At 44.2% G+C, this 23702-nt stretch overlaps 1 protein-coding gene across 1 annotated transcript; it reads left to right on the forward strand.

Annotated features, from left to right (window-relative positions):
* The first annotated feature begins 14323 nt into the window (after positions 1-14323).
* Positions 14324-16247, forward strand: LOC129697080 (general transcription factor IIE subunit 1-like). The gene has a single exon (XM_055635303.1). The coding sequence runs from the start codon at positions 15312-15314 to the stop codon at positions 15786-15788; it is 477 nt and encodes a 158-aa protein (XP_055491278.1). The 5' UTR covers positions 14324-15311; the 3' UTR covers positions 15789-16247.
* The last annotated feature ends 7455 nt before the right edge of the window (positions 16248-23702 follow it).

Consider the following 23702-nt stretch of genomic DNA (forward strand, 5'->3'; position numbering starts at 1 on the left):
GTAACAGTAGGGGCTGGCAAAACAGCCGGAGGGATGGGAAAAACGCGAACAAGGGACGGGCGTAACAAAGGGGACCGGAGAAACATGACTGGGGTAACAGGTGCAGAGGGCAGTAAAACGGCAGGTGGACGACCTCTACGCCGCGGAGTAGCCACTGTCACTGGGCTTTCCTCGTCAACGTGTGCTGGCTTAAGGCGGCTCACGGAGACAAACTCCTCCTTGCCACCCATGTCCAACGTAAATGTCAAGACACCAGTACTGAGCACCCTGTACAGACCTTCGTACACCCGCTGTAATGGCGAGCGGTGAGCATCTCTATGGAGAAAAACATAAGCACAATCCCGTAACATAGTAGGCACATGCGCCGCAGATGAACCATGCCGGGAAGTGGGAACCGGGACCAAAGCGCACGCCCACTCGCGAAGGTCAGCTCAGAACGCCGAAGCCGGGACCTCTTGATTCCAGGGGACAGGCAGGAAATCCCCAGGAACTCGCAAAACCGAACCGTAAACCAACCCTGCCGTCCGGGACGGCAAAATCCTGGACCGGCAGTTGCACATATCTCTGTACCTTGGAAGTTTGGCATGGGATGCAGGAACGGGCTCATGCTGCAAGCTGCTTCCTCAATCCATGCCAGACGAGCTTCACCGCGACCAAAGCAGAGGTGGCGCGAATGTACGGGTGCGCTAGGCTGTGGATAGTGTCGAACATCCGACGCCGCCAAGCGACTGGGACAATGGTACGAGCTTTGCCCGTGGAGATATCACAAAGGACTCGCACGCCGGTGGCGCCACAGGGAACCTTAGCCAGCTTGAGCCCTGATTCAGCATTGCGGTAAACCTCCATACCGGCATCTGCCTGTTGGGCAGCGGCCAGCTCCGCTTAATCCATGCCTAGACTAAGCGCTGAAACTTTGGGCAGCGCTGCCGAATATCAGATGTGAATTCGGAAATGTAGGCGAGGTGCCGTTGCTGTCTGGCAGACCAGGTCAAGGCGGACGGTAGTGGCTTGTGGTCTGTGAAAGCGGTGAAAGCGTGCCCCTCCACGAAATAACGAAAATGGCGGATCACTACGTACAGCGCAAGAAGCTCCTGGTCAAAAGCGTTATACTTAACTTCGGGGGCTCGCAGCTGCCTGCTGAAAAATGCCAGCGGCACCCAGCGACTCCCTATGCGTTGCTCGAGGACGGCGCCTACCGCGATGTCGGAAGCGTCCACTGTGAGGGCCGTTTGGGCTGATGCCCTAGGGTGTTCTAGCATAGTGGCGTTGGCCAATGCAGTCTTAGCCTCCTCGAACGCCTTCTGCACCTCCTTGGACCAGACCAGGTCCTTCGGCTTTCCCGGCCAAGCATTGGAACAACGGCCACGTGATGGCAGCTGCTGACGGGACGAATAGGTGGTAGAAATTAACCATCCCGATAAACTCCTGTAGACCCTTGAGCGATAATGGCCTCGGGAAGTGACGGATAGCGTCGACCTTCTCGGGCAGCGGCTGCGCGCCGTGGGAGGTGATGCTGTGACCCAAGAATTAAATGGAACGCAATCCGAACTGGCACTTCGCGGGGTTGATCACCAACCCGTGTTTGCGCAGCCGTTTGAAAAGCAGGCGGAGGTGCTTGACGTGCTCTGCCTGTGAGCTGCTGGCCACCAGAATATCATCGAGGTAGATGAATGTGAACGGCAAACCCCGACCAACCTGATCCATTAACCTTTGGAATGCCTGAGCAGCGTTCGTCAGGCCAAAAGGCATTCTTAGCCATTCGAAAAGGCCGAAAGGGGTGATGGTGGCCGTCTTTGGGACGTCGTAGGGATGGACCGGAATCTGATTATACCCGCGAATAAGGTCGACCTTCGAGAAGAAGGTTGCGCCTTCCAGGTGGGCCAAGAAATCCTGGATGTTCGGGACTGGGTACCGATCTGCTGTGTTACCGCGTTCAAACGCCTGTAATCACCGCAAGGTCTCCAACCCTCGGACGCGTTGGGTACCATGTGTAGCGGGGAAGCCCAAGGGCTATCCGACCGCCGGACAATCCCCATGTCCTGCATAAGCTGGAACTTGTCTCGTGCGATGCGCAGTTTATCGGGCGGGAGTCAAAATTTGTCCAGGGTCCGCGTACCGTAAGTGCGAATGTTGCTCCCGTTAACAGCCGAGAGGACGGGTCCTACCTTACTGGCGCGAATATCTCGGGCGCCCGGAGGCAGGATGCTGGCATGGGCACCGGAGTCCACCAGTAAATGGTGGCCGGAACGGCGATCGCGGATGTAGAGGCGTTTGTATGGGCCGATCGCGTTCGCCTCTATGGGCGATCGACCGAGGCATTTCCCTGGTATGAACAGGGGCTTCAAGATCTTCGGGCTTCGGGTTCGTAGCGTTGATGGTAGTAACACCAGCGACGTTGACTGTAGACCACTGGCCGCTGCGATTCTTCTTCGGCGCTGGGCTGGGCTTCTTCTTCCTCCCGATGTCGGTTTGGCTGCACCCGCGCTGTGACTGGGGGGGGACGAAAAAACACACAAGTCCCACCGTCTGTGTGCCCACAATTCGTCAGCTGTTGGGAGTCGCTGAAATCAGCTCTGGCGAGCATCAGTTGGACTTCATCGGGCATCTGCTTCAGGAACGCCTGTTCGAAGATCAGACATGGGTGGTGCCCGTCCATCAGGGCTAACATCTCCGCCATGATGATGGATGGCCACCGGTCGCCGACACATGTCCATGTGCATTAGCTTCGCCGCCCTGTCTCTGTGGCTAAGACCGTAAGCGCAGAGCAGCAGGGTCTTCAGTCCTTCATATTTGGCGATGGTCGGTGGGTCCCTGATGTAAGGCTACAGCCTCGAGGCACAGTCCTGCGGCAATGCTCCCACCACATGGAAGTACATAGTATCTTCTGCTACGAATGCAATGGAGGTGAAACTGTGCCTCAATGTGGGCGAAACACACCTGAGGTTGGTCAGGCCAAAACAATGGCAATTTGAAAGCCGGTGAGCCCTGCCGCGTGCTGACTGATTCTGCGGGAACGTTGTCTTCCTGCATAATTCTCTTGTCTAACGACGGCTAGACAGGTCGGGGTCACCAATGTGGCGGTCTCAAGAACGACCATATAACCATATAACCATATAACAATTACAGCACGGAAACAGGCCATCTCGACCCTTCTAGTCCGTGCCAAACACGTATTCTCCCCTAGTCCCATACACCTGCATTCAGACCATAACCCTCCATTCCTTTCCCGTCCATATAACTATCCAATTTATTTTTAAATGATAAAAACGAACCTGCCTCCACCACCTTCACTGGAAGCCCATTCCACACAGCTACCACTCTCTGAGTAAAGAAGTTCCCCCTCATGTTACCCCTAAACCACTGAAGTTTTTAAACGGATCTTTATTCGAAAGTTCAGTTTTCAGTACACACGTTCTCTAGACACGTCTGGCCACATCAGTGGTCAGTGCTGAACTGCCACGTGAAAGTAAAACCACACGAAAACAAGCAAACCCTCCCGAGTCACGTGACTGCGGCTTCCGAACGCCGGGTTCGATACCTGTGTGCGCCAATAGGCGCCGCTACACTAGTCTTTATTCTTGGAGGATTTGAGTATCAGAGTAGAGATGTCCTGTGCAAATTATATAGGGCCTTTGAAAGGCTTCATAAGGGACATTGCATACAGGCCTGGCATCCTGACATAGGAAGGCAACACTTTTGATAAAGGGGGTGAAACAAAGTTTGACCAGATTGGCTTGGCAGGTTTGTCATTTAAGGTGAGGTTAAGCAGCCTGTATCCATATTGCCAGGAGTTTAGAAGAATTGTGTATTCTCGTTTACATGTACAAAATTAGTATTGGGCTTGGCAGGGTAAGTGCAGGAGCAATGTTTCCCCTGGCTCGGATATCCAGAACCAAAGCCACTACCTCAAAATAAGGAGTCAGCCTTTTAGACCAGAGAATAAAGTTCCGACCAGATGGTAATTAATCTCTACCCAGAAGGCTTGTGGAGAATAAATATTTTCAAGTCAGGTCGACAGCTTTTTTGCTTGTGAAAGGCATCAAAGAACGTAAGGATAGTGACACAAATGAAAGATTGACGATGATCTTAAAGGCAGACCAGGCACTTGGGCTGAATGGCTTGCCCCTGCTATATCACCTGTCATCAGAATGTCATGTGGCTTTGAGGTAATTTTGGTCCTATTTGCATCACAGTTCGAAAAGTAGGCACAAAGTGTTAATGGGGAATTTTGGTCCAACCTCACTGAAGTAGCAACGTTATATTTCCAAGTTAGAACAATTCACAAATTTGTACTTGGTAGATCATATCGCTCCCACATGAAGAAACCTAGAAGCAAAGAACTGCAGGTGCTGGTTTACACCAAAGATAGAGACAAAATGCTGGAGCAGGTCAGGCAGCATCTGTGGAGAAAAATAATTGGTGATGTTTTGGGTAGGAATGCTGCCGGCACTGCCTCACACGTCATGCTAGAGGATGAAAGTTCAACTTGCATGAGTGTGGATTAAAGTCTATGTTGTGCAGTTCACCTCACTGCTCCACTGATGAATACGATGTGTGGCAAGGCAAATGGCAGAGATGCTACTGTCGATTCACCCAATAATAGAAAATTTACAAACTCGAGGGTTTTACATGCTTGAGGGGCATTCCCGAATACTCGTGGCCTCAGCTAGGTCGTGGAAATATTTTCAGCATGTTGAAAAATTTTCCGTGAGTAAAATTTGGTTGGCATGGCTCTTTTTAACTTGTAATGCAGTGGAGTGGGGTCGCTATTTAGTTGCAGGCACTAGAGGGTAGCCGTAGGCAATCTCCTTCGCTGACCGGGCATTTTAATTGGCTCATTGGAGTTTTCAGGACCAAGGAAAACCGACTGGTACATAAAATGCCCGCTAAACATTATTATACTTCTTATAAGTGTCTCCACTCCTTCGCCCCCACCCCTTCCCTCCCCTTCTCCCCGCTTCTCTCCACTTTCTCTAAAGGACTTACTGTTACTGTGCAGCCGTTTACCTTCCTCTTCATCGCGGGTGTGATTTCAGACAGTGCTCCCCCTCTTTCCCTGGCCCCGCCTTGGCGATGTCTGTGTCTGTGTCTGTGTCTGCGTGTGTGTGTGCGTGCGTGTGTGTGTGTGCGTGCGTGTGTGTGTCTGTGTCTGTGTCTGTGTCTGTGTGTGTGTGTGTCTGTGTCTGTGTGTGTGTGTGTGTGTGTGTGTGTGTGTGTGTGTCTGTGTCTGTCTGTGTGTGTGTGTGTGTGTGTGTCTGTGTGTGTGCGTGTGTGCGTGTGTGTGTGCGTGTGCGTGTGTGTGTGTGTGTGCGTGTGTGCGTGTGTGTGTATGTGTTACTCCTAAAAACTGGCAGTTAGTGACAGAAGAGAAAAAGAAACAAGTTTAAACAGAATCCTTTGTCATTGTTCTCTATCACTAAAATCACAGGAGGTTTAACATAATTAACCAAAGATCAACTATTTTATCACCATGTTCTGTCTTCCCTATATCTGTTACAGCTCCTAATAAGGAAGATAACATGTTTCAGATCAAAATGTCAAACAGAGTAGCGGCTCCAACACACAGTTCTGAGCTGCGTGCATTCCACCCAAAACTCTGCCCAGGGCACTAATTAACACCTAATCAGCAAGACAAAATGATTTACAGCTCATAGCACATCTGTTCACATTGTTTTGTTCACTAATTAAGTTGTTATTTTTCACCTTCATTCAATGCATTGCAAATATGACAGAAAACAATTTCCTTACCTTATTAGTTTACAGAAAGTGGCGAGGAAAATGATAACTACAGCTGTATTACACGTTTACTTGCAATTCACAACATAGCTGCTTATGCAGGGGGTACACAAAATTGCTGGAGAAACTCAGTGGGTGCAGCAGCATCTATGGAGCGAAGGAAATAGGTCACGTTTCGGGCCGAAACCCTTCTTCAGACTGAGGGGGGGTGGGGGGGGAGAAGGAAGGAAAAAGGGGAGGAGGAGCCCGAGGGCGGGCGGATGGGAGGGTGGGAGGAGGACAGCTAGAGGGTTAAGGAAGGGGAGGAGACAGCAAGGGCTAGCAAAATTGGGAGAATTCAATGTTAATGCCATCCGGACGCAAGGTCCCCAGGCGGAATATGAGGTGCTGTTCCTCCAATTTCCGCTGTTGCTCACTCTGGCAATGGAGGAGACCCAGGACAGAGAGGTTGGATTGGGAATGGGAGGGGGAGTTGAAGTGCTGAGCCACCGGGAGGTCAGGTTGGTTATTGCGGACTGAGCGGAGGTGTTCGGCGAAACGATCGCCCAACCTACGCTTAGTCTCCCCGATGTAAATCAGCTGACACCTAGAGCAGAGGATGCAGTAGATGAGGTTGGAGGAGATGCAGGTGAACCTTTGTCGCACCTGGAACGATTGCTTGGGTCCTTGAATGGAGTCGAGGGGGGAGGTGAAGGGACAGGTGTTGCATTTCTTGCGGTTGCAACGGAAAGTACCCGGGGAGGGGGTGGTGCGGGAGGGAAGGGAAGAATTGACAAGGGAGTTGCGGAGGGAGCGGTCTTTGCGGAAGGCAGACATGGGGGGAGATGGGAAGATGTGGCGAGTGGTGGGGTCACGTTGGAGGTGGCGGAAATGGCGGAGGATTATGTGTTGTATTTGCTGGCTGGTGGGGTGAAAGGTGAGGACCAGAGGGACTCTGCCCTTGTTGCGAGTGCGGGGATGGGGAGAGAGAGCAGTGTTGCGGGGTATGGATGAAGCCCTGTTGTGAGCTTCATCTATGGTGGCGGAGGGGAATCCCCGTTCCCTGAAGAACGAGGACATTTCTGATGCCCTGGTGTGGAATGTCTCATCCTGGGAACAGATGCTGCGTAGGCGGAGGAATTGGGAGTAGGGGATGGAGTCTTTACAGGGGGCAGGGTGGGAAGACGTGTAGTCCAGATAGCCATGTGGATGAAATGCAGGGGTGCTGTTATCCTTCCGGATGCTTCCTTGGGAAGTGAGATAGCGTCTCCTCCTGGAAAAAAGATGTAATCACAAAACATAGGACATTTCCATGAATTCTGTAAACTATTTTGCATAGCACACCAAGCCTCCAACTTTATTAGAGTCTGATAAAGGGTCCCAAACCTATAACCTGGTAGAAGAAGGTCCCCACCCGAAACGTCAGCCTCCTTTTCCTCCAGTGATGCTTTCTGACCTGCTGAGTTTTCCAGCACTTTGTGCCTATCTCCCAAAACAAAATATTGTTTGTCCATTTACTCCACAGATGCTGCCTGACCTGCTGAGTTCACCAGCATCTCTTGCTCAAGATTTTGGCATCTGCTGTTTATTATGGTTGTGAAAGGTGGATCGCTAGAATTTAGAAGATTGAGGGGGGATCTTATAGAAACTTACAAAATTCTTAAGGCGTTGGACAGGCTAGATGCAGGAAGATTGTTCCCGATGTTGGGGAAGTCCAGAACAAGGGGTCAGAGTTTAAGGATAAGGGGGAAGTCTTTTAGGACTGAGATGTGAAAAACATTTTTCACACAGAGTGGTGAATCTGTAGAATTCTCTACCACAGGAGGTAGTTGAGGCCAGTTCATTGGTTACATTTAAGAGGAAGTTAGATGTGGTCGTGGCTAAAGGGATCAGGGGGTATGGAGAGAAGGCAGGTACAGGATACTGAGTTGGATGATCAGCCATGATCATATTGAATGGCAGTGCAGGCTCCTGCACCAATTTTCTATGTTTCTATCCAACTGGGGATGGGTGGGTGGAGTCAGGTGGGAGAAAGAGGTGGAAAGATAACAACAGAGGTGGTGGAGACATGGTTTAGTGGAGGGAACCAGGGCTGCAGATAATGATGGGGATGGAAGGTGGAGTAGAGAAACAAACAAAAATGGTGTAGTGGGTGCGGAAGAAGCTGGGTAAAATGTTGTGTGAAAGAGGGTGCGATTGGCAGGATAAAGGTGGCAAGAGGGTTATCTGAAATTAGAGAATTGAATGTTCAAGCCACAAGGGGGGCAAAAAGGGCTGGGCAGTGCATAACCAGCTTTCCTACTGATTAACCTGAGATATCGTCAATTTCATAATCTCAGTTAAAGGTTCGAGCTCAAACATCGATTAATTAAACTCGAAGGTTAATAAATAAAACATTTACAATGGACAGCGATAGATTTGCAACCTTACAGTGCCAGAGACCTAGACTGAGCTCTATACTGCAGAGGTAGATAGCAAGCTAGACTGAGCAATGTACTGGATAGCTAAGTAGCTAGCTAGTCTGAGCTACATACTGGATAACTAGGCAGCTAGCTAGATGGCTACATACTGGATAGCTAGGTAGTGAGCTAGATGGCTACATACTGGATAACTAGGCAGCTCGATAGATTGAGCCACGTACTGGAAAGCTAGATAACTGGCTAGACTCAGGGCCAGATTTAGATGAAGAGAGGCCCTAAGCTGTTTTCACTTGTGAGGCCCCCTCCACGTTGGTTTTCAGCTCTGGGACATGCAGCATCCCTGGAGAGAAGGAATGGTGATGTTTTGGGTCGAGGCCTTCAGACTGAGAGCCAGGGAAGGGACAGGGGGAGATACAGAGATAAGGGAGTGTAAGATGTGAAAACGAGACATCAAAGTGGATGGAGATCAAGGAAAATGTTGAATAGATCATTGTTACCTAGGAGAAGGTAATAACAAAACAAACAGAGATAAAATGTAATCAGGGACAGTTAGACTGGTCATGGAACTGGGAATGGGGAGGGATGGAGAGAGAAAGCAAGGGTCACTTGAAGTTACACAAGTCAATATTTATACTGCAGATGCTGGAGAATCGAAGGTTACACAGAAAAGCTGGAGCAACTCAGCGGGTGCAGCCGCATCTATGGAGCGAAGGAAATAGGCAACGTTTCGGGCCAAAACCCTTCTTCAGACTGATCAGGGGTGGGGGTGGGTGAGGTGTTCATCAAACTGTACAACTCGAACCCCCTTCTGTCCTCCTTTTCCCTTTCTTGTCCCCACCCACCCCCACCCCTGATCAGTCTGAAGAAGGGTTTCGGCCCGAAACGTTGCCTATTTCCTTCGCTCCATAGATGCTGCTGCACCCGCTGAGTTTCTCCAGCTTCTCTGTGTAACCTTCGATTCTCCAGCATCTGCAGTTCCCTCTTTAACACTGTGTACACTCTACTGCGTTATCTCTTCAAGATATGCCTACCTTGAAGAAGTTCTCCTCTTCTCTCCGGAGACAGTTTCACAACCTCCTCTCTAACTGTCCCCCATCTGTGATCCCTCCTGCCCTCCAACTGTACGACCACATTCTTACCCAGACTCCTCCTTTTCCCTTTCTTGTCCCCACCCACCCCCACCCCTGATCAGTCTGAAGAAGGGTTTCGGCCCGAAACGTTGCCTATTTCCTTCGCTCCATAGATGCTGCTGCACCCGCTGAGTTTCTCCAGCTTTTCTGTGTAACCTTCAATATTTATACTGCTGGGGTGTAAGCTGCCCAAGCCAAATATGAGGTGCTGTTCCTCCAATTTGCACTGGGCCTTACTCTGACAATGGAGGAAACCCAGGACAGATATGCCAGTGTGGGAATGGGAGGGGAAGTTAAAGTCTTTAGCAGCCAGGAGATCAGGTAGGTTTAGGCGGACTGAGCAGAGGTGTTCAGCGAAACCATCGCTGAACCAGCGCTTGGTCTCGCTGATATTTTGGAGTCCACACCTGGAACAGCGGATACAGTTGATGAGGTTGGAGAAGGTTCAAGTGAACCTCTGCCTCACCTGAAAAGACTGTCAGGGGGTCTTGGATGCAGTTGAGGGAGGAGGTATATGGACAGGTGTTGCATCTCCTGTGTTTGCAGAGGAAAGTACCTGGGGAGGATGTGGTTTGGGTGGGAAGGGACGAGTTAACCAGGGAGTTGCAGAGGGAACGGTCTCTGCGGAAAGCAGAAAGGGGTGGAGATGTGGCTAGTTGGAGGAGGCTAAAATGTCAGAGGATTATGTGCTGTATGTGATGGCTGATGGGGTGAAATGTGAGGACTAGAGGGACTCTATCCCTCTTGAGACTGGGGGGAGGAGAAGCAAGAGCGCAGTTGCTGAATATCGAGGAGTCCCTAACGAGGGCCACACCAATGATGGAAGAGGGGAACCCCCATTCCCTAAAGAATGGACATCGCAGATATCCTGGTATGGAACACCTTATCTTGGACGAAGTTGCGACGTAGAGGGAGGAATTGGGAGTAGGGGATTGAGTCTTTGCAGGAGACAGGGTGGGATGAAGTGGAAGTAGATAGCTGTGGAAGTAGGTAGGTTTATAGTAGATGTCCTGTGATGGAGACGGTGAAATCAAGTAACGGTAGGGAGATATCAGAGATGGGATCAAGAAAGGGTAGGGAGATATCAGAGATGGGAGAGGTATTTGATAAGATTCCACATGGTTGCTCCAGAAGGTTAGATCGCATGGGATCCAGGGAGACCTAGCCAACTCGATAAAGAGTCTGTATGAATGAACTGCAGATGATAGTGTAAACCAAAGATAGAAACAAAATGGGTGACGTTTTGGGTCAAGACCCGAAACGTCACCCATTCCTTCTCTCCAGAGATGCTGCCTGTCCCGTTGAGTTACTCCAGCAGTTTGATTTTATCAACTGGATTGAGAATTGGCTTCAGGGAAGGAAGCAGTGGATGATGGGTGGTTTGCTTTTCAGAGTGGCGGCCTGTGACTGTGGTGAGCCTCAGGCCCATTGCTGTTCAGGGTTTATTTCAATGATTTGGTTGAGAACATACAAAGCATGATTAATATGTTTGTAGATGATACTAAAGTGGATGGTATCACAAATAGCAAAGATGGTTATCAAATATTATAGCAGGATCTTGAGCAGCTGGGCGAGTAGCTGAGAAATGTTTAATGGAGTTTAATGCAGATACATGCAAGGTATAGCGTTTTGGGTAGTTTAATCAGGGCAGGATATTTAAGTGAAAGGCAGGGCCCTGGCGAATGTTGTTGTGCAGAAGGATCAAGGAGTGCAGGTACATAGTTCCTTGAAAGTGAGGTCACATGTTGATAGGGTGGTCAAGAAGGATTTTGGTACATTGGCCTTCATCAATGAGGGTTTTGAGTATAGAAGTTGCTTCATAAGGAATAGGAGTGGAATTAGACCATTCGGCCCATCAAGTCAACTCCACCATTCCATCATGGCTGATCTATCTCTTTCTCCTAACCTCATTCCTCTACCTTCTCCCCATAACCTCTGACACCTATACTAATCAAGAAGATTAGTATACGATTAGTATATGAAATGATGTTACGGTTATACAAGATGTTGGAGAAGCCACATTTGGAATATTGTATTCAGATTTTGGTTACCCTGTTATAGGAAGTAGGCTGATAAGCTTGAAATAGTGCAGAGAAGATTTACAAGGATGTTGTAAGGACTTGAGTGTGTGAACTATAGAGAAAGAGGCTGGGCAGGCGAGGACTTTATTTGTTGGAGTGCAGGAGGCCGAGGGGTGATCTTCTTGTAGAGGTGTATAAAGATCACGCGAGGAATAGACAAGGTGAATGCACAGAATCTCTTATCCAGAGTGCGGGAATCAAGAACCAGAGTATGCACATTTAATGTGAGTGGGGAAAGTTTTAATAGGAACCGGAGGGGCAACGTTTTCGCACAAATGGCGATGGGTACATAGAACGAGCTGCCAGAGGAGGTAGTTGAGGCAAGCACTGTAATGGCATTTAAAACACATTTGGACAGGTACATGGATAGGAAAGGTTTCGAGGAATATGGGCTAAATGCAGGCAGGTGGGACTAGGGTAAATGGGACATGTTTGTCGGTGTGGGCAAGTACAGCCAACAGGCTGGTTTCTACACTGTATGCCTCTATGACTCCGTCCTGTATGGTGCTGGGTTACAACAGTATATCAGAGGTCATAAGGTTATAAGGAATAGGAGAATAATTAGGTCATTTGGCCCATCAAGTCTACTCTGCCATTCAATCATGTCTGATCTATTTCTCCCTCCTAACCCCATTCTTTTGCCTTCTCTCCGTAACCTCTGACAAATGTTGGGTGTCTGACAATTAGGAACTCACCATCTGATATCCCATAGCCTTCCCAGCATCCACAGGTAAAGATGTAATGAAACGATCTTCACAGTTGTAGCTCCAGCATCTGGTAGGGAGTGTGACACCACAAAGGGAAGTGGAACCCATTTGTCCCACACCCTATCCACTGCTCCGAATATTCACTTCCTTCACCCCCAATACACAATGTGTAGGCATGTACCACTTAAATTATAGTCCGCTGCTTCTTTGATTGCTGCTTAAAATCTTGAGTCATCTACAACAGTGACGCTGGACATTCACTGCCCTTGAATAGAAATATTTTGCTGCACCTTCCTCATTGTTGGGTCTGAATCCTGGAACTCCACAGGTTGCAGCACTGCAGGCAGACTTGCATCACAATAAATGCAGCTGCTCATGATGGTGCCTCACTGCAACCTTACCAAGGGCATTCAGGAATTGTCAGTAAGTGATGTCCTTACCACAAAAGCCCATCTCCCAAAAGAGAATAAAAAGATACCACCATTATTTTTCTCCCCCCCTTACCCTTACCCTTACCCTTACCCTACCTTCTGAGATTGGAAATTTGCGCACTGGCAGCACAGGTTAAAATATAACTAGGAGTGAGAAAAGCAGCAATAAGATTTTTTGAAGATTACTGGTTAGATTCAATTACAAAATAACTGCGATAATATAATTGCCCATAAGTCATGGAGAAAGAGCATTTTCTGCACCTCATTGTACAATTTAATTGTGATTTAATTAGCCTGATTAACATCTAATCATTTTCATGTGCTTCCACCCTCTCTTCTTGATCAGCTTCTTACTTCACAGCACTTAATCAGGAGTAATAATTTCTGGTGAGTTTGATTTTGTTTTAAATCAATGTTGCTGGTATTTGTGATTTTCTTTTGTTTATTTATGTCTAACATTTGCTAAACTGCACTATGTGTGTTTTAGATGACATGAGCTTACATTAATTACCAGACTTTCTGTGTGGAATACTTTTGAATTGATTGATTTTTTTTTCCTTTCTTTGACTGTATATCTGTGAGTTGTTTTTATTTTGAGTTTCCTCTTCAATGTAGAAAGGTTCTGTGGTATTCTGTGGTTCTTATTCTTTTGAGTTACTGAGTATTATTTAAATATGTAACTTCATGTAAACCCTATGTTTAAAACTGTTGATTTAATTTCAAAGTTGAAAGACTTTGGCAGTTTTTATATGGCTAGGATCCCTACGTTGTGTCTGTTCATCATGTCTGTTTAATGCCAATTGTCTACTATAACTGAGTAAGCTATTATCATTGTATATGTAGTAGAAGCAAACAACTACAGTTGCTGGTTAATACATAAAAAGATACAAAGTGCAGGAATAACTCACCATGTCAGGTAACACCTCTGGAGCACATTGGGTGACATTTCTGGCTTACTCAGACTCTCGGTCCAGAACTGAGCCTGGAAACCAGGTGAGTTGATGGGCCTGTTCTGTTGGCAGCTGGGGAAGAGGAGAGGATCGGCGGAGTCAATGGTCACGGCCATGGTACAGGTGACGGTTGGAGGCAGCAGGTGCGGCCTGGAAGTAACTTGAGGAAAATGTGTGGGCTGGTGCTGTCAGCAGAAGGTCCTGCCTGCCAGTGGTGCAAGCTGAGGGTGGAACGGGCAGTAGGGGCTGTAAGCAGTGGGGAGGTGGTGCATGCCAGGGGTAACTCAGACAGCCGGCTGTAAATTATCTACCCATAAACCTGAAACGTCACCTATCAATGTTCTCCCAAGATGCTGCCTAACTTGTTGAGTTACTGCATCTTGTCTTTTTGTGTATTAACAGTTCCTTGTTTCTACAAACTATATTCGATGGCAGACTCATATTTAAAAAAAAAAAAAATCTAGTCATTAAAACGCTCATCAAAAATACCCTTTAAGACTGGGATCATCCATGCAGCCTGGGAAAATTGTTTTCTGCATTTAGTTTGCATATTGTAAGTTTTTAAAGAGAATGCAGGGAATTTGGGAGAAACTAGTGAGGAAATTGTGGAAGCCCTGATTGAAATTTATGTCCACTTTAAATACAGGAGAGGTGCTGGAAGGCTGGAGTGTGGCAAATTTGTGCCTCTATTCAAAAAGGGCTGTAAGGAAAATACTGGAAACTATAGGCCAGTGAGCTTCACATCTGTAGTCATAAAAAAGGCTGATTAGGAATCGTCAACATGGGTTTTGTATGTGGGAGGTCGTGTCTTACAAATCTGAGTTTTTTGACGACACGACCAAAAGGTCGATGAAGACGGAGCTGTAGATGTTGAGTATATATGGGCTGTTTGTTATCTATATCAATGATTTTGTTAAGAACATACATGGCAAGATTAGCAAGTTTGCTGATACAAAAGTGGGTGGTTTTGCAGACAGTTGGGCAAAATTGCAGCAGGATCTTAATTGATTGGCCGGGTGTTCTGGGGAATGGTTGATGGAATTTAATACAGAGAAATGTGAGTTGCTATTTTGTAAGTCTAACATGGGCAGGACCAACACAGTGAATGGAAGGGCTCTGGGGAATGTTGTCGAGCAAAGGGATCTAGGAGTGCAGGTGCATGGTTCCTTGAAGGTGAACTCGCAGGTAGAAAGGTTGGTCAAAAAGGCTGCTGGCACATTGGCCTTCATCAGTCATTGTATTGAATATAGAAGTTGGGAGGTCATAAGTCATTGGTGAGGCTGCATTTCGATTATTTTGGTCAGTTCTGGGCACCATGTTATAGGAAAGATGTGGTCAAGCTGGCAATGGTACAGAGAAGATTTACGAGGATATTGCCAGGACAAGAGGGTCTGAGCTATAGGGAAAGGTTGAGTTGGCTGGGACTCTATTCCTTGGAGTGCAGGAAGATGAGGGGTGATCTTATAGCGGTGTATAAAATCATGAGGAATAGATTGGATAGAAGCAGTCTCTTCTCCAGAGTAGGTGAATCGATGACCAGAGGACATGGGTTTAAGGTGAAGAGGAAATGATTTAATAGGAATCTGAGGGGTAACTTTTTCCACACAAAGGGTGGTGGGTGTATGGAACAAGCTGCCAGAGGAGGTAGTTGAGGCAGGGACTATCCCAAAATTTATGAAACAGTTGGACACGTGCTTGGATAGGATGAGTTTGGAGGGATATGGACCAAACGCAGGCAGGTGGGACTAGTGTAGCTGGGACATGTTGGCCGGTGTGGGCAAATTGGCCCGAAGAACCGTATCACTCTGACTAATTTGCATTTCTATGCCCTTTCAGCTAATCAAGTTGATTTTAATTTTAATTAATTTTCTGATTTGATGGAAGGTACAATGGAAGGTCAAAAAGTGATAACTGAAATTCCTGCAGCTTTAAAACGCCTGGCAAAATACATAGTGCGTGGATTCTATGGAGTGGAATATTTCCTCACCCTGAACATTCTTGTCCACTACCCCTGCGTGAAGGAGGATGATATTCAACAATTGCTGAAGTTTGAGAAAAAGCAGCTCCGAGCTGTACTCAACACGCTGAAATCTGATAAGTTTATTAAGAGCCACATTCGAGTGGTAACCAGTCCTGATGGGAAGAGTTCCAGGCATAATTATTACCACATCAACTATAAGCTGCTAGTGGATGTTGTGAAATACAAGCTGGATGTTATGCGCAGAAAAATTGAAAATGATGAGAGAAATTCAACCACACGATCTTCTTTTAAATGTCTTGTTTGTTTCAGTACATTTACTGATTTGGAAGTCAATCACTTGTTTGACCCTTGCACAGGTAAGATATGCTCTTGAAACTTTCACGAGGAGCTCAGATTCCATCCATTCTTTGCTCCATTATCAACCTTTTGTCCTCCTTAAAAAATAACTTAAATTACACTAACTACTTTGCTTGCACAATTTGAATTGTGATGCAGTAACTTGGCCAATTCCCATGAAACCAATAGAATATCACAGTAAGAATCTTGTTGCTGACACTAGGACAGAGAACAAATGTACAATGAATGAATGAGTTTATTGGCCAAGTATTCACGTACAAGAAATTTGCCTTGGTGCAGTACACTGTGGCAGCCATCGTCAGCACAAGCAGCAGCAGCCTCACTGCAAGCGACTGCACAATTTAACAGTTGAGGTGCTTCCTGCTACTTTTGCTTAGATTTTGGACAGTTGGGGCAATTTCTCGCATTTTTTTTTGGTGAAGATAGTATTTATTTGAGGCAAGAGTCTTTTTGTTACATTGCCCTTCATAATGTTCAGGACAAAGACACATCATTTATTTATTTATTTGCCTCTGTACTCCACAATTTGAGATTTATAATAAGAAAAAAAAAATCACATGTGGTTAGTGCACATTGTCAGATTTTAATAAAGGGCATTTTTATACATTGTGGTTTCACCAAGTAGAAATCACAATAGTGTTTACACATTACCCCCCATCATTTCAGGGCACCATAATGTTTGGGACACAGCAATGTCATGTAAATGTACATTGTAGTCATGTTTAGTATTTTGTTGCATATCTTTTGCAGGCAATGACTGCTTGAAGTCTGCGATTCATGGACGTCATCAGTTGCTGGGTGTCTTCTCTGATGATGCTCTGCCTGGCCTGTATTGCAGCCATCTTTAGCTTATTCATGTTTTGGGGGCTAATCCCCTTCAGTTTTCTCTCCAGCATATAAAGGGCATGCTCAATTGGGTTCAGATCGGGTGATTGACTTGGCACTCAAGAATTGGACATTTTCTAGTTTTGAAAAACTCCTTTGTTGCTTTAGCAGTATGTTTGGGATCATTGTCTTGCTGTAGAATGAACCGCCGCCAATGAGATTTGAGGCATTTCTTTGAACTTGAGCAGATACGATGTGTCTATACACTTCAGAATTCATTAAGCTACTACCATCAGCCGTTGTATCATCAACAAAGATAAGTGAACCAGTACCTTCAGCAGCCATACATGCCCAGGCCATAACATCCCCAGGATCTTGGGCTGTTCTTTCTCTCCTCCATACTTTGCTCTTGCCATCACTCTGATATAAGTTAATCTTCATCTCATCTGGCCACAAGACTTTTTCCAGAACTGTGGTTGCTCTTGTAAGTACTTTTTGGCAAACTGTAACCCGGCCATCCTATTTTTGCAGCTAACCAGTGGTTTGCATCTTGCAGTGTAGCCTCTGTATTTCTGTTCATTAATTCTTCAGCAGACAGTGGTTATTGACAAATCCACACCTGAGTCCTGAAGTGTGTTTCTGATCTGACAGTTGTTTGGGGATTTCTCTGCCATCAGCTGTGGAGGTCTTCCTGCCAGTCCCTTTGCGTTTAGTAAGCTCACCAATGCTCTCTTCTTAATGATGATTTTGGTAAGCCTAAGGTTTGGATGATGTCTCTAAGTTTTATTCTTGTTTCTCAGTCTCATAATGGCTTCTTTGACTTTCATTTGCACAACTTTGGTCCTCATGTTGATAAACAGCAATAAAAGTTTCGAAAGGTGATGGAAAGATGAGGCGCTGCGAGCTCTCTTATAACTGCATTAAGGAGGCATTTAAACACACCGGGGGGAATTATGTATAAACACAGTTGTAATTTCTACATGGTGAAATCAAAATGTATAAAAACTCTTTAATAAATTCTGATTGTGCACTTTAACCACATGTGGTTTTTTTTTTTTTTTTTTTTTTCCTATTACAAATCTCAAATTGTGTAGTACAGAGGCAAATAAATAAATGATGGGTCTTTGTCTCAAACATTATGGAGGCACTGTAAATGCAGAAATAATAGTACAGGAGAAGCAAGGCAAAGGAAGGCCTCCTGAAACGTGCATCATTACTAATGTGCTTGTTATCACTGCTGTTTGCCCAAGATGCTGATGAAATATATGTTGAAGTAAATGGTGTAAATTACTGGCAGGGTTACGAAAAAATAAATAGAATCGCACAGGTTTTCTACGTTGTATGTAACTGTCTGTTCACCAGTCACTCTTTCTGCTGTTTCCATAAAATATACAGGTAATTTTAACTGCACTTACTGTCATGCTGAAGTAGAAGAAGATGCCTCCTCCATACCGAAACGGAACGCTCAGACTCTACTGGCAACATTTAATGACCAGGTTGAACCAATTTACGCACTTTTACATGAAACTGAAGATATTGCCCTTCCGCAAGAACTTCTGGAACCACAACCGACAGAGATTCCTGAACTGGCACTTGGGTATTATGCATTCTGCTCTCAATTACACTTCATTTTTTTCTGGTGGAGGATGTGTGAGATTTGTATGTTATCTCTACCTGAATCAACTTGGAATAACAAGTATTTTATCTCCTTGAACAATACTCAAAATGCTGGAGTAACTCATTGGGTCAGGTGATATACTTTGAGTTGTTACTCCAGCAATTAGTGTTTTGCTTTAATCTCCTCATTCATCTTAAATAAGTTGCCTGTTAGTTCATATTTTTTTTATAAATTCCCATGAATTTGTTTTTGTAATATTTAATAGTTTTATGCTGCTGGTCATAAACCTCACTTCCATTGAATTACATTGTTTTAAAACATCATAAAACATCTGAAGAATGGTCTTGACCCAAAATGTCATCTATTCCTTTTCTCCAGAGATGCTGTTTGACCTGAGTTACTCCGGCTTCTTGTCTATCTTTGGTTTGAACCAGCATCTGCATTTCCTTCCCACAAAGAAAATACCTTCCTGTTGATACATTTAAAAATAAATTTCCATCTATTAGTGACGTGTCTTAGATCAATTTGGAGAAAATGTATTAAAATGCATTTTTAGGCTGGATGACTGTGGCAGTAAGTTCTTGTGGCAACACCATCAAAAGGCAACAAGCTACTTTGTTGTTCAATTTAGAACACAAAAGGCTGGAGTAATTAGTAAGTCGGGCAGCATCTCAGTCTGACCCGTTAAGTTACTCCAGTATTTTGTGTTCTATGCAAGATTCCAGCACTTGGTTCCTTGTTCAATGTGATTGGCTGATTTTATCTTTACCTCGATTCTACTCTACAAGTAGAACAAGCCTGTTCCCTACAAGCCACAACTCCATAACTATTGCCTGATTTTTAAAAATATTATTAAAGGAAATAATTGTTGGCTGTTTTAGGTTATCAAGGGCAACAGCTCGCTTTGCAGCAAATTATATAAAGGCTTGTCCCACTTTCACGAGTTTTTCCCTTGATTCAAACTTGCAGAATGTTCGTAAAGCGCCCGTAGGAGTTCGTAGATATATCATAGCAGCCCGTTATGCTAGCCGAAGGTACTCGTGGCATCGGGTAAATTGGGACGTTTTTTCCAGCCTGATAAAAAATGCCCACGAGAAAAAAAAATGGTGGGGATGAAAGAAATTGCAACTTTTTTCTTGTAAGGGGGGCATCAAAATAGTCGTGGGAATTCGTAGACATACTCGTCAGAGTTCTTGAACAGTCGTGGAAGGTTGTAGGAGTTCGTAGATTACCATGATCTTGAATCTTTTTTTTTTTTAGGTCCTTTAAACTCAGCAGAGGTTTTGAATTAAGTCGTGAAAGTGGGACAGGCCCTTAAGTAACTTTCATGCACTTCACTGTCACCTACGCACACAGACTTTGACTAATATTAGCAGATAATTAGAAGATGAAACAAGTTTTATTATGATTGCATTTTTCTCTCAGTCAGGGGCAGAAGATGCAATTCCCCGCAAATGATGCTCACCCAGGAAGATGGTCAAAAACAGCTTGCAGTGACCTGTATGAACAAAACATTGTGTTAAATGTTCAAGAAGCTGATGCCAAAACCAAGAAAAAACCTGTTAAACCCCAACCCATATGGATGACCACAAGTACTGTTGAGGGAACTGGTTTGGAAATGGCAGCAAATTCAGCAGGTCAGTCGGTTTTGAATTTTCCAAAGTACATACAAGTTGGGAATCCAACCAAAAAACCCTGTAGTTATAGAAATATGAAAAGTGTACCTTTTAGCAACTTTAAAAAAAACAGGTTATAATCTTCAAATTATATGTTGTGCATTGTGCAAAACTAAAGGGGTAAAATATTAAATCATTTTCTTGTTTGGTCAAATCTCTTCCCAATCGAGCAATTGCAACCAAAGTTTGTTTCTTGAAAGCAGACACCAAATTGGTTAAAGATAAACCAAGCCAATCTTTAATCGATACGTCAGACGGGAGTGGCAAGATCTACAAAAAGCACAAATGTTACTCAGCACTTCTCGGGCTCCACTCGCAGAACAAAGAGGAATTAGTGCAGTTGTACTTTTTTTAAATCAATAAAACACACCTACCATGTCAGAATACGGCATGATTGAAAGATTCTATAGCCTTTCAGAATATAGGAAAAGCTGGGTCCAATTCAAGCTCATCCAATAACATGTTATTGCTTATCTCTGCAGCATCAGCTATTTTTTTTTTCAATCTTGACTTCTTTATGGCCTTGAAAGAAGCACGTTATTACGCAGGTTTCCATCTTAATGTCTTTATTAAAAAGGCCTGTCCTCCATATAATTTGCAAAGTTATTCAGACTTGGCACCGAGCCATTCTTTTGTCTACTAGACTATACGTTCTTTATAGTAAGTTTCCATTAGTTAGAACGACTTCATGTTGTGTTTTGTGAATTCGATTAGATTTGACTTAATTCTTTCAGAACAGTTCCGTAAGACATCAAAATGTTGTTTCCCTGCTGTAATACTATAGGAGAGTTTGAAAGTATCTTGGATGCTATTCTCAAAGCCAATGTAGCTGGAATAACCAGCATTAGTCGGACTACGCAGGATCGCCAATCCCACAGATTGTAACTGTCCAGTGGAGGAAACAAAAATACTTTTCCTAGCTCTGAGTTTACTCCAGCATTTTGTTCTATACCAGATTTCAGCAGCTGCAGTTACTTTTCTTTCTATGCCCAAATACTAAGATAGTATAATCTGGAAAATTTCTAGGATATCTTGTAAATTCTGATATTTCCAATAGCAAAATATAAATCAATTGACATTACGTCAGTGTAATAATGTAATGTCATCATGGGCTCTTCAGTAGAGAGCACTGTGAGAATTGGAAGGTAACAGCATTCATATGTCAAGCTCAAGTAGCACAGAAAGAGTAAGACACTTGTTTAGACCACATATGGAGAATTACCCCAAAACACTTTCATTTGGCATCATCTTCTACATTTTGTTCTGGCAAATGAACTGGTCTTTCAACATAGTGTACATCAAAATGAGATGGGGTGGGTAAGATACATTTTAGTTCCATTGTTTTTGTCAATAGAAACCCTAACCGGTAATTTTGTCCTTATTCCAACTACAATTCAAAATAGTCCATACAATGAAAAAATGCCTCTGAGAATAATGTTCTCCCAAAGAAAAGCCAGGCACAGTTTGAAAATCAATTTCTGCTAGGGTAGGAAAAGCATAAAATCAGAGCTGTGATCAGAAATGTGCATATGGTTTGTGTGAAATATTGTGATTGACCTATGTCAAGTTTTCTTTCTTTGAAACATTTTAGAAAGTGCCACAACTCTAGATCAAAATGCAAATTCAAAGAGTATGACTCTAAAGTGTGAAGTAATGAAAACACTTATGATTCATGAGAAACGAGCAGTAGTTGGAGCAACCCTGACTTCAAATGAAAATTGTAGTGAAACTAGTGAATCGGAAGAAGAGTTCAAAACAAAACAAATTAAAAAACCAGGACTTCAGGAAGAAGAATTTGAGCTGGAGAAACCTACAGTTTTGGTTGCTGGAAAGCCGTACCTCTATAGTAAAGTCAGTCAACAGCCTGAATTGATATCTTTGATGACTGAAGAGGAGCGGGAAAACTATATTAGTACTTGCCAGGAAATGTTCCATTTAATGTATGATTAGATTCTAGTATTTCACATGTACATTTGTTCTTAGTTTTCATTAATCTGATGGAACAAGTAATTTACTGAACAATTGGTATACCTTACTGAAATTTCATTGGCTTTTAGTAATATGAGGCCATTTGTCTAGGTAAAAACTAGTTGATGTTTAAATGTTAAAATATGTGCAGAATAAACCTTCCTGAATTAATGCAAAATGTGATAGCTAAAATCCAAAAGTAGTAAATCCAAAACTTTTGAGTAATTTACTTTAACCGTAATACAGTTTAAGGGTTGTCTGCTTCATACGTTGTGAAAAAGTAGTGAAAGTTCAATTGTGCTTTTGCAATCTACATAAAATTTTGTGAACTATATTCATTTTCAGATTGTATTCCCTTCTACTAATACACTAAGTGCACAAGCACTCCAGGACTTGACCAGCCTCTATTATGTAGTAATTAACTTTTGCACTTCTGACATTCCTTTTATATTGGTGTTAGCTCTTCATTTTTCTATAGGGGAATTGGAAGCAATCCCTCCTTTGCTAAGCTAAATTAATTGGGGGCATAACTTTCTCCTGCAATCTTTAGTTTTCCAACTTCTGCCTCAATGCTTGGAGGGCTATTGGTCAAATGTGTGCAAACAAGACTTGGACAGCAACTTGGATAGCATAGGCAAGTAGGGCCAAAGAGCTAGTTTCCAGGCTGTACAGCTCAGACTAATTTTGATGGAAGGATGTACAGGGCTGCAAAATGAATGGCAAAAACCTGTTAAAAAGGGGAAGTAGGGTGATGCTAGTTTAGTTTAAAGATGCAGCAAGGAACCAGGCCCTTTGGCACAGCGAATCCCACATTAACACTATTAGGCTGTGGGCCGAGGAGCTTTATTCTGCAGTTTCGTGACCCAAGTCACCAAACTACATTAAATTTTCAGATATTGTGTAAAAAAATCATATAAATCACCCCTGAAACTCATCATGAACAAGACTTGCACATTTTTATTAAATTAGAGAAAAACCGGAAAAATTTTGGGTAATTTTTAGTCCAATCAAAGCACGTTTAACATTGAGTTGTCTGCCAGTTGGCCAATCATGCGCTTTGCTTCAGGCTAGCACACAAAATGGCTGAGGGGGCTTCACAGATGCCTGTTTTACTGGAGATTCCGATTTGTTGTTCTGTGGAATAAATGTTGTGGAAAGTTGCAGCAGGTAATTGAATTTAGTGAGAAAAGCATTAAAAAGGCCGAAGAAAGTGCTGCTAAGTGGATGGAAGTGCAAGAAAGCCTTGAAAGCAAAGTCGCTGCTGAGGTGCTGGAACACAAAGATTAAGACAGCCAGGAATCAACTCTAACTGAAAGGTAAGATCTTTTTTTAATTTTTTTTTATTTATTTATTTTTATTTGAAGTACAGTAAATTACAGTAATACACATCACATATCTTATTACATTTGTTGTACCACTTCGTTTTTCGAGCTTTAAAAAAGGTAGAAATAAAAGAAGTAAGGAAAGTGAGCAAGAGTCGTGAAGGTGCAGGAAAGTGTTGGGAAAAGAAAGCCCCTTAGGGAAGAAGTTAGAGAAGGAAGTAAAGAAAGGAAATAGACACTAGAAAGAAACGGAAAAAAAAAGAGAAACAATCGCTCTATTATAACACAAAACACTGCAAAAAAGGATATACCAACCGTGTTTTTTTTTTTTTTTTTTACCCCCCGTTACCAGATCCTGGTACCATATATTTTTTAAATTACTATTGCACCTTATGCTTGTAACAGTTCCATAAATGCAGACCACGTCTTTTGGAAGTGGTCTGCTTTGCCTGCTAGGAGAAGTCTCATCTCTTCCAGGTGTAATGTTTCGAACATGTTTGAAATCCACATTTATATTGTTG

This window comes from Leucoraja erinacea, chromosome 1, assembly GCF_028641065.1.
Source record: "Leucoraja erinacea ecotype New England chromosome 1, Leri_hhj_1, whole genome shotgun sequence".
Classification (NCBI taxonomy): domain Eukaryota; kingdom Metazoa; phylum Chordata; class Chondrichthyes; order Rajiformes; family Rajidae; genus Leucoraja; species Leucoraja erinaceus.